The sequence below is a fragment of the Cryptomeria japonica genome, chromosome 4 (genome assembly GCF_030272615.1).
Source record: "Cryptomeria japonica chromosome 4, Sugi_1.0, whole genome shotgun sequence".
NCBI lineage: Eukaryota > Viridiplantae > Streptophyta > Pinopsida > Cupressales > Cupressaceae > Cryptomeria > Cryptomeria japonica.
This window is the reverse complement of record NC_081408.1, coordinates 556,722,049-556,733,097: the sequence shown is the minus strand read 5'-3', so window position 1 is coordinate 556,733,097 and position 11,049 is coordinate 556,722,049. Positions and strand designations below refer to the sequence as shown.

At 35.5% G+C, this 11,049-nt stretch overlaps 1 protein-coding gene across 1 annotated transcript; it reads left to right on the top strand.

Annotated features, from left to right (window-relative positions):
• The first annotated feature begins 400 nt into the window (after window positions 1-400).
• Window positions 401-3,416, top strand: LOC131029424 (uncharacterized). Its single transcript, XM_057959896.1, has 3 exons — window positions 401-935; window positions 1,065-1,883; window positions 3,187-3,416. The coding sequence occupies exons 1-3, from the start codon at window positions 401-403 to the stop codon at window positions 3,414-3,416; spliced, it is 1,584 nt and encodes a 527-aa protein (XP_057815879.1).
• Window positions 3,417-11,049: the final 7,633 nt, after the last annotated feature.

Below are 11,049 nucleotides of genomic sequence, written 5' to 3'. Positions count from 1 at the left end.
GCAGTAGAATCAATATAGAGGAGGACTTCAGAGACTCAACCACAAAAGAGAAAGGGTTGTCAGATACTAAATTTGAATACGAAAGGGGTTCAGATGATGAACTATATCTAATTGATGAATTGGAGAATATTGATCCTAGAAGCGTCAGTCAATCGACTAACATATTGTTGGGGAAAACAAAAGGAGTAAGAGGCAGAAGAAGCAATAAATATAAGAGAGAGGATAGAGCCAAGGAGAAGGGTATAATTGGTGTGTTGGATTTTATTAAGAAAAACAAGGGGGTAGGAATCTCCCTTGGCAAATAATGAAAATAACAACATGGAATGTCAGGGGTCTATCGGCCCCTGACAAAACCCGCTTGGTCAAGAGGGCTATTCAAAGAATTTCAAGAGATATCATAATGATGCAAGAGACCAAGCTTAATGAAGAAAATGCCTCCTTTTTCAAATCTTTTAGCAGGATGTGGGATGGAGTGTATCAGGAGGCGATAGGATCCAAGGGTGGAATGGTGGTTCTTTGGAATCTAGATAAAGTGGCAGTAGATTTGATCAATAAGCAAAAAAATTGGATGCATTGTAAAGTAAGAATCTTGCAGGAAGAAATGGATTTTTCCCTATTCAATGTTTATGGACCGACTAAGACAGAAGAAAAGAAAAGGGTTTGGATAGAAATCATAGATCAGATTAGAATGATTGATTCGGAGAAAGCAATAGTGGCAGGAGATTTCAATGCATTACTCTACAATGAAGAAAAATTTGGAGGTTTAAGTATGAATGCCCGAGTGATGGAAGATTTCAGAAATTTTGTAACAAACAATAACCTCTTTGATGTAGTCCCTAAATTTGGAAAATTTACATGGACTAACAGGAGGGCAAATTTTAGCAGAATTTATGAGAGTTTGGACAGAATATTTGTTGGATCATTTTGGTTAAGAGGTAAGTTTGATTTGGAGTCAATTATTCAACCTATAACACTTTCAGATCACTTTTCGGTATAGTTGAATTGCACAAAACAACTGATGAAGGGGAATGGTAATTTTAAGTTTTTGAGTATGTGGTGGAGAGATTCAACCTTCGAAGTAAACATTGAGAAGTGGTGGAAAGAATGTATAGATATTAAAGGCACTCCAAGTTATTGTTTTATCAAAAAGATGAAATACCTTAAGAATAAAATCAAAATATGGAATGTGGTATCCTTCAAGAATATTTTTGCTGAAAAACTAAGGGTGGAAGTGGAACTAGATAGGATCAATAACTTGGTGACCGAGAAGGGGATGATGAATGAAGAGTACTATGCTGAGATTTCCCTTAAAGTTGAACTGGCAGAAATTCTTCTAAGAGAAGAAATGTTTTGGCGAGACAAATCCAGAGAATTATGGTTAGATGCAGGGGATTCAAATTCCAAATTCTTTTATGCCTCCTTAAAAGCAAAAAGGAATAAAAATAGAATCAATCAGTTGAAAGATGTCTTGGGCAAAATGGTTGGCAAAGCAGAAGAGTTGGAGAACCTAGCAGTCAAATATGTTGTAGAAATCTTGGGATCTTCGGAAGGGGATAGAGATGAATCAGTTGAATATCTTTTGGATATCATTGACAAACAGATTTTGGAGGAGGATAACGCTTCAGTTTTGGCTTCAATTACAAAAGACGAAGTTAAAAAGGCAACATTTGAGTTGCACTCGCATAAAGCTCTGGGTCTAGATGGGGTGACAATGGAGTTGTATCAGAGGTGTTGGAAATTCATGGGAGAGGATATTTGGATGGTGGTGGAGGAATTTCAAAGGAAAGGCAAATTTGTTAAAGAAATAAATAATACTCTTATAGCACTGATTCCAAAAAAGCAAAGTTGTCAGAGTATTGCTGATTATAGGCCAATATCTCTGTGTAATTCAATATATAAAATAATATCCAAAGTTATGGTGAATAGGTTGAAGATGGTCTTGGACAAGCTGGTATCTCCAAAACAACATGGTTTTACTCCTAGGAGAGAAATTGCTGATAGCATAATCACTGTTGTTGAAACTATGCACTCGATGAAAAGGAGAAAAACTCAAGAGATGGTAGTTAAACTAGATGTTAGTAAAGCATACGATCGGGTGAATTGGTACTTCCTCTTCTCTATTCTTGAAAGATTTGGTTTTGATTCTAGTTGGATAAACTGTATAAAACATTGTGTCTCCTCAGTATCATATTCCATCATTGTAAATGGATCTATAGTAGGATTTTCTTAGGCTACTAATGGTCTTAGACAAGGCAATCCCTTGTCTCCTTTTTTGTTTGTATTAATGACTGATATTTTGGGTAGAAATATCAAGAAACTTGTACAAGCGAGATTGTGGAAAGGTGCGCTCATTCACAATAGTATTGATCCAATTTCCCACTCTCAATTCGCTGATGATACAATTCTTTTGGGGAAGCCACTGAGAAGGAAGCCAAGGTAATTAAGATGCTACTAAATGATTATGAAAAAGGATCGGGTCAGAGTATGAACAAGGAGAAATCAATGATATATTTCTTCAACACTAATGTGAGGATGCAATGTAAAATTGGGGAAATAATGGGTTATCCACAGGGTAAATTTCCTTTGAAGTATTTAGGGGTACAGTTAGACCCGGGCAGACACCAAAATAGAATGTGAGAGGAAGTGATCAACAAATGTCAAGTAAAGGCCTCCTCTTGGAAGAACAAGTGGTTAACATGGGCAGGTAGAATCCAATTGATTAAATCTATTCTTTCAGTGATCCCTATTTATCAAATGTCATGTTTTCAGTTATCGTTTAAAGCATCCAAAGAGTTAGATAGTTTGTTCAAAAAGTTTTTGTGGGAAGGAGCACAAGAGAAGAAGAAAATTCCTCTCATCATTTGGGATACAACTTGTTTAATAAAATTGGAGGGAGGTGTGGGTCTAAGAAAAATGGACTTGCACAATTTGGCTCTAGGAGCAAAATTAGCATGGAAAATGTATGCTCAACCTCACAAATCCTGGTGTAAGATAATGGCTGCTAAGTATTTGGATTCAAATGATGTAGAAAGCATTTTTATAGTGGCTAACTCAATTAAGGGATCTCCAATTTGGAAATATATTTGGGAAAGCAGAAGTATAATAACAGAGCATCTGACATGGAAAATTGGTAATGGACGAAAGGCTAAATTTTGGAGAGATTCATGGAATGGTGATTTTTTTTAGCTGAAGAAATAGATGACATGGTTTGGGTTAACGAAGTGGAAGCAGTGGTTGGTCCGTATGTGGCTGATTATATTATGGATGGGCAGATGGAATCAGAGTGGATTGAATGGAAATTAGTTGGAGAATGGAAGATGGAGAAGAATGTGGAGCTAAAGGACATTCTAAACAGGAAAAACAAATCATCTATCAAAATGAAGTGGACCAGTTATTATGGAGTGCATCTAAACTAGAAAATATAAGGTTAATTTGGGATACAAGATCCTTAGGTGCAGAATACAGAATGTGGAGTGGCCCTCAGTGTTGTGTTGGCATAAATTGGTATTGCCCAAGGCAGGGGCAGTCCTTTGGACAACTTTGCACGGTTGCATCCTAACATGGGACAGTTGAAAACAATTCGAATTGCACGTTCGAGCGTATGCATTCTATGCATGGAAAATGAAGAGACAATGGATCATCTCTTATATTGGTGTTCATACTCTAAAAAAGTTTGGGATTGGCTATTGGGCAATTTGTAGCTTGGATCGGTGAGAAGTCAAACATTAAAAAGTTTTTTATTAGCATGGCCTTCCAGTTTTAAAAAATCAAAATGGAGCATTCTGTGGGTGGTGAGTCCAGCTCTACTTGTTTGGCATATATGGAAGGAGAGAAATATAAGAGTTTTCAATGAGGAAGCTCTATCCTTTGATACTCTAATTCCTAAAATTAAAGGAGCCATATAAGAAGTCATCAATGTGAAAGTTGTGGGAAGAAAGTATTGTTCTTATTCTTCATGGGACAAAGAGATGGAAAGACATTGGAACTTAACAAAGATTAGTGGTTACAAGCAAAAGGACAAGAAGCAGAATAGAGACAACATAGTTTGGTCTCCTCCAATGACAGGAACCATAAAGGTTAACTTCGACAGAGTTAGCCGTGGTAATCCTAGAAAATCAGGTTATGGTGCCATTATAAGGGACGAATTTGGCAACTTTGTTGGGGCAAATTACGGTCCTTTAGGATTCAATACAAATAACATGACAGAAATGGCGGGGCTGTTAGCTAGGCTGGAATGGTGTGTGGCCTGTGGCTTCTAGGACATAGAAATAGGGGGAGACTCACAAATTATTCTGAATGGGATATCCAAATAGAAATTTGAAAATTGGAAATTGGAGGCGGTTCGCCCCAAAATCTGAAGATTATGTGATAGCTTAAGTAGTTTCACCCTTAAACACATATACCGAGAGGGAAACTCAGTAGCGAACTAGCTAGCAAATAGAGGAATCGACTGTGATGGTCCAAATCAGATGGCTAAGAAGAAGGAGCTACCAGACGGATTGTCCTTGATCCTTGCTACAGATAAAGACGTAATTCCAAAAATTGGAATCGGTTGACAAAGATTGTCTGAGATAAGTAGGGTGCATCGAGGATAAGCATTATGGTTTCAATTATGCCATGATAGCACATTGGATTTGAGGCTTGTCACTTCTGAGAATATCTCTCTATGAAAGCTGGTAGACAGTGACTAGATGCAGAGGGAAGTGAGGAAATATTTTATTGAAGAGCTCGAGTATCGAAAATGGGCGAAACTCGAACTCAAGGTTTCTAGGAAATAATTGATGGTTGGGTCACATGGATCCTGAGCAGTTCTGCAAGTCCAGAAAAAAAAAACTCCAATAAAGATATGGTTATAGAGAGAAATATTATAGCAGGAACTGGACAAAGCTTTCGACTGACAACTCAGTTTTCAACTTCTTAAGGCAAATGTGAAGGGCTTTGGATTAGTAGTAATTTTGGGGAGTGTAGCAGGATTATCGCTAGCCATGGCTTACTTTGGAAGGATTAGCTATGTAAACTGCAAAAATTCATTGATCGCTTTGTTGAGAAACTTGTTCAGAACTGAAGAGTATGTATATGACTCTGCTAGGGGGTTAGTGGGCATTACATTAAATATGGATAGACATTGGTGTGATGCTCTGCTGTTGGAAGCCATTCTCCTCCCACTAGTGGATACCATTGAAACAAAGGAGCGTGTGGTCAAATTGTTAGCAAGCTTCATAAAACCCTCTATTGCAAACACGGTCACTGAAGCCATTCTGGGTTTGGAGGAAGATGTCAGGGTTAGTATACTGAAGGTTTATTTTCAATTCGAGAACTACCTTTGCTCAGACTCAGATGAAGATGAAGAGGGCAAAGGAGATGATATTGAGGAAGGAGAAGACATTGAGGGCAGTGAAGTTGGAGAGGAGGATTTGGTGAACAGTAAGGAGATTCGAGAAATGGCTCGCAGAGAAGTGTGGAGGGAAGAGTGGGAGAGACTGAAGACATTTGGAGAAGAGGTGTGGGAAATATATAGATGTGCAGTCTTCAATGGAAATTTGGAGCCATTTCATAAGATAACTGAGTCAGTTGACTGGTGGCTTCTGGAGAATACTACCCACAATGCAATTGCGATTGGTGAGTACGCTGCTATAATATATCAAGCCATTGGGGGACAGGTGTAACCCAGGGGGTTTGCAGGTCTATATGTGGGGTACTTTTGGATTAAGTAGGAGTAATGACTTTATGTTTCTATGATGCAAAATATAGTATATTTGTAGTTGGAAAGATGTATCTGGTTTAGTGGGACCATGATGGTCAACTTCAATGTAATTTCTAAAATTTTCAAGCAATATAGGGAGCTATCTCCATAAATGATAGCACTTAATGATTAAAAAAAAAAATATTATGTTTTTTTTAGAAAACATTTTCAACCTAAAAGTTTAGGTTGAATATTTTTCTATATTATGCCTGTGATGGGAAGAGGGAGGCAGATTTTTGCAGAAATTTTGGATGCATATTTTTGGAGAAAATTTGGAAACAATTTTGGAGTAGAAATATGGATTGTGGATTTGGTGTGCAGGATTGAAGCTCCTCTACCATTTTCTTCCTGGAGTCCATTTCAGGTTGGGTAGATTTTTACTCTTTCTTTTGTTGCAATAAAATTTGAAATGTTTTAAAATCTTCCTGTGTGTGTGCTTGAGAATTCATGGAATTGTTTGGAAGTGTTAAATTTAGTTTGAGTTGTGAGAATAGAGTGTTTCGTGTTTGAAATGATCTCTTTCCAACTTTATTTGCTAATTTTGAAGAAATTAGTTTTAGAACTAGGAAAAAAAAATTAGTTTCCTGTGTGTTCTTTCAAGTTGTTTAATTTGTATTTAAATCTCTTCAGTTTTTTTAGTTTAGAGATAATAGATTTGTTTTGTTGTTGGAGATTTATAAATTGTTCAAAAACAAAAAGTTATGCTGGCAAATTTTAAAAAAAAAATTAGTTTCCTGTGTGTTCTTTCAAGTTGTTAAATTTGTATTTAAATCTCTTCACTTTTTTTTTTAGTTTAGAGATAATAGATTTGTTCTGTTGTTGGAGATTTATAAATTGTTCAAAAACAAAAAGTTATGCTGACAAAAATTTTATAAATTGGTTTTCCCTGTGTGTTTTTGTTATTTTTAATTTGTGCAAGAACAATGGAAATTTGGGTTAAATCCTCTCTATTTTGGTTTAAATTGTCATGAATTTTGCCCAATATCAATTGAATTGGGTCTTTTATGCATTTGATAGTAAACAAATGTTTTTTTTAATGAAGAATTTTTCCTTCAAAAAAATAAAAATAAAATTCTATTTACTCTGTTTTTTTACAAAGTGCATTGTGTGCATAAATTTTACCAGTGGGTAATAATAAACATTTTCGCCAAAATTTATTTTTATTCGGATTTTTTTTTATACATATTTTTAATTATATATATGCATTATTTTAAATGTAAATTTTTGTTTAGTATTATTGTTTGTTAAATTAGCTTTATCGGTTGTTTAAGTTAATTTTTTTGATGCGATCTATATATATATAATATAATACATGTATATAAGTATTTATATATTCGACAAATATATATTTATATACATATATGTATATTATTATATATATATTTATTGTGATTTTAATATTATTAGAAATCGCATTATTTTGGAAAAATTAAATTAAATGATGCTTTTGAGGAAAATGTATTATTTAATAAGGTATGTTTTATACATTAAGCTATTATGATTTTTTCTTGTTCAAAATTGAAAAGAGGAAAATTGATTATTTGTGATTAGTTAAATTTCTAGTCTTATTAGATTAATGATTACTTGAATTTCTCTTAATCAATATGATTGTGTTTTATTAAATTTTAAATGTTGAATAGCAAGTATATATGATGTTATTAATTTCAAAAGATTGTTTGAGTATGGTCTTAGTGAATTTGGCATTTCTTGCAAGGGGTTTAATTTATTGTAGATTTTGGTAAATGTTTAGTCATCTTGTTGTAGTGTTTGTTGTACCTCTTGATCAGGTGTTGTCCTTATGACCTTGTTGTTTTAAACCATATTGTGCTTATTCCTTATGGTTAACCAAGGGTTAGTAAGACTATATTTTGTCACATGTATTTTGTAGTGGTGTTATGGTTGTCTGTTTTACCATAGGGTTCCCATAGAGAGACTGTTCATGTTAGTGTCCTCTGAGAGAGTGGCTTTCGAGAGGGGCCCACACCCGAAGAGGATGGCAAGATAAACCATCGAAAGTCAATTAATAAGTGATAATCTAATAATTAATTAGGGGGTAGGTAGCTGTAATATTAATTAAGATATTGTGCCTCGTACATGGTTGAGTACTTGTATAGGCTCAAGATGTTGTGAGAAGGCCTGGAATGGAAAACCTATCACCTTGTCTTCACGAAGGGTTGGTAGGGTCTGCATGATACTTGGATGGAGCCGGGGGTTTGGGAAAGGTTACCAGGATAACCCAGGATGGGGGCTGGGACCTATGGAGACCTACCTAGGGTAACCATCTTAAGTCATGTGATGACACTCTCTCTTTAGGGTCACTAGCATTTTTTGAGTTGAATCACATGGGTTTTGTAGCGTCATGTTGTACTGTCATACCTGTCTTGTTATGTTTGCTTGAGGGTCATATGCTATCTCCTAGCATGGTGGGGTGGTTCCATTTTGGGATCACATGGTCGGATGGTAGTGCCATTCCCATTGGATATCCTTGTTCGTACCTTCATGCGAGGAATGGCTTCACTAGTGTATCTTTGGTTCATGATTCATGTATCATCTCATGTTCGTGATTATTGTACATTTGAGACCCATGTGGTCATTGTATCAGTAAACTATGTAACCTTGACATTGTAACTTATGTATTTCATTTGTACTATTCGAAGCCATGTAATTATTAAATATTGTAATTTTTTTTTTGATAGTTTAATAGCAGGGATTTTTAGCTTGGCTTGCACTAGGAGAGGTGTACATACCCTACCCCCTTGTGAGATTTGAACTTGTGACCTCTCTTTCAAGAGCACAAGTTCTCCACCACTAGGCCAACTCAAGTTGTACTGAATATTGTAATTTTAATTCAGTTGAATGTATGTTATTTCAGTTATCTTTATTCTTATGTGTAAATGAATCATTGAAAGTAAATATATTGTTACACTTTAAATCTTTCATTGTGGAATTTAGTTTTATGAATATGATTTAATTAAATGTATTTGAGTTCCCTTATTAGATGGATAATTGGATTAATCTTATGATGTTGTTATTGTTACGAATTAATCTTCGTTGGTAACCCTTAGGAATTCATGTGCTAGACTTCTGCTTGTATTAATAAACGTGCAATGTAATAATTAATGCACTTAATCTTTAAATTTTTTTATTTCACCCTTTAGTTGCCTAGTAGTGTTGTTTTCCTTTAGGGTTCTTGGCAGGGCATTACACGCTACATAATTGAGATGTTTCATTAAAACAATCTATCAATCAGAACACATTTAACATTCAACCATGAATTTCAACACATTAGTTAAATACCATACAACTATTAACTTCATTTCATCAGGAACATATATTATAATAGCATGTCAAACAAGGCATATTTGACATCTGATCATGATGATTAGAAGCAAAGATACAACATAACATTACAACTCTTCAACTGAACTCTTCATTAGGAACAACACACTATCACCACAACTACAAAAATCTCATTGTATTAGAACTTCTCAGGTTAGAATATAAACATAGGTTGACATCAATGACAACATACTATTACCATATCTACAACAATATCCCCCTTTGTCATTGATGGAAACACTTGTGGAATATTCCATTTGCTCTCCCCCTTTGACATCAAGGGAAAAGGGCAAGGGATCTTTGTTAGAATCTGTAACAATAAACATGCTTTTCCTGTTAGTATCAACCCACTACCTAGTCACCCTAAGAGGTAGCCCTTGGTTCAAGAAAAAAAATATGTCTTTTGGACCACTTCATCATCTGCACATATAGTTAGAAGTGAAGAACTCAAGTGATCACTGAGAGGGGGGTGAATCAATGATATTAAAAAAAAAATTAAATCAAAAGTGTGCAAATGCTAAAGATACTAAAAGATAAAAACACACACACAAGTCAAACTACAAGACACAAGATTTACGAGGAAAACCCAATGTGGGAAAAACCTCAGTGAGAATAGTTGTTGGAGTCCACTACTTCAATCTAGCCTCACAATGATAAACTGATTATAAAGTTTAGGGCACCAACCTAAGTAGAACCAACCCCTAGCTTTATGGGCATCAACCCAAAGGAGCACCTACCCCTACTCTGAGTACCCACTCAGAGAATTACAATGATATCAAATTAAAACAGTACAATGAACCACCTTGTTACAAATGTGTTTTGTAATACTTAAAAATTCTTCATGCCTTTTGACTTTTGTCCTTCCTCTGCTGAATACCCTGTCTCTACTAAATGCTATGATTTATGTTCTTTTTCTCTTTTCAACAACATACTTCTCTCATACAATACCTCAACATCAATTGTACTTATCTATATTTTTCACCTTATACTTCTCTCAACAAAACTTCATTCATTACCCAACAACTACTAAATAAAAAATATTTCACTGCCTCTACACATATGGCTGATATGATTTTCCCTCCAAAAATTCCATTTGAAAAAATTCTAAAAGGATCATAACATATGTTAATCCAATTTTGTCTTTTGTTGATAGCCGCTAGCATTAATTGCATCTTTCAGCCTTTTTATTGTCTCTATGTTTGAATTGCTATATTTAGCTATCCTTAACTGTTTGTCAAATCTTTCTGAAAATACTCTTGAGCTGCACACCTAACTACAATAGGTCTTTCATTAATGCATTCTCCATTCTCTCGATCAACCCTAAGGAAATGGACAACTACCTCATTAAAATCTTCTATCTTCTATATAAACATGGAATTTAGCATATTGGATTTCATTCTCGACCACTAGGAAGCCACATGTCTTCATATTTGGAATCCAATTCATTTGGTCAAGCTTGGTCAACTACCACATGGACCCATGTGTTTATTGAGTTTCAATTGTGTCAACAAAGTCATCTTGACTGATCACCACATCATCAAACACTATTGTTGCGGAATGGCGGGATGCATCGCCTTCATCATCTTAAAAAATGGATGGCCAAGATCATCGCGCAATAGCGTGATTATATAAATCTGCTTGAGACTAGTAACTCTGCTACCCCGCCTTCCTACTTGGCACTTGGGTCCCCCAAGAATATGACACCACCAACATGGACCATTCAAATGCCGCCACCAAGACTTCAACAAACACAAGAGAAAGTGTGGACCACACGAACCATCCAACCACACAACACAACATCATATCTCATGATTGAGCCATTCCAAAGGAAATAAGAAAGCAGGAACACCACAATCGAAATGGTGCTACTTTCGGTTTGACCCGATAGCGCGATAGTCAACTTAAGAGAACAAATCCATAACAGTCACATAGCCACGGGTCCCACACAACACATCACTGCCAAGTGT

Coding starts and splice junctions, on each gene's coding strand:
- LOC131029424 (XM_057959896.1), top strand. CDS start 401: ATGATGCAAGAGACCAAGCTTAATGAAGAAAATGCCTCCTTTTTCAAA. Junction 936..1,064: donor TGGATCATTTTGGTTAAGAG/GTAAGTTTGATT, acceptor TGTGGTGGAGAG/ATTCAACCTTCGAAGTAAAC. Junction 1,884..3,186: donor TTATAGGCCAATATCTCTGT/GTAATTCAATAT, acceptor GATTTTTTTTAG/CTGAAGAAATAGATGACATG.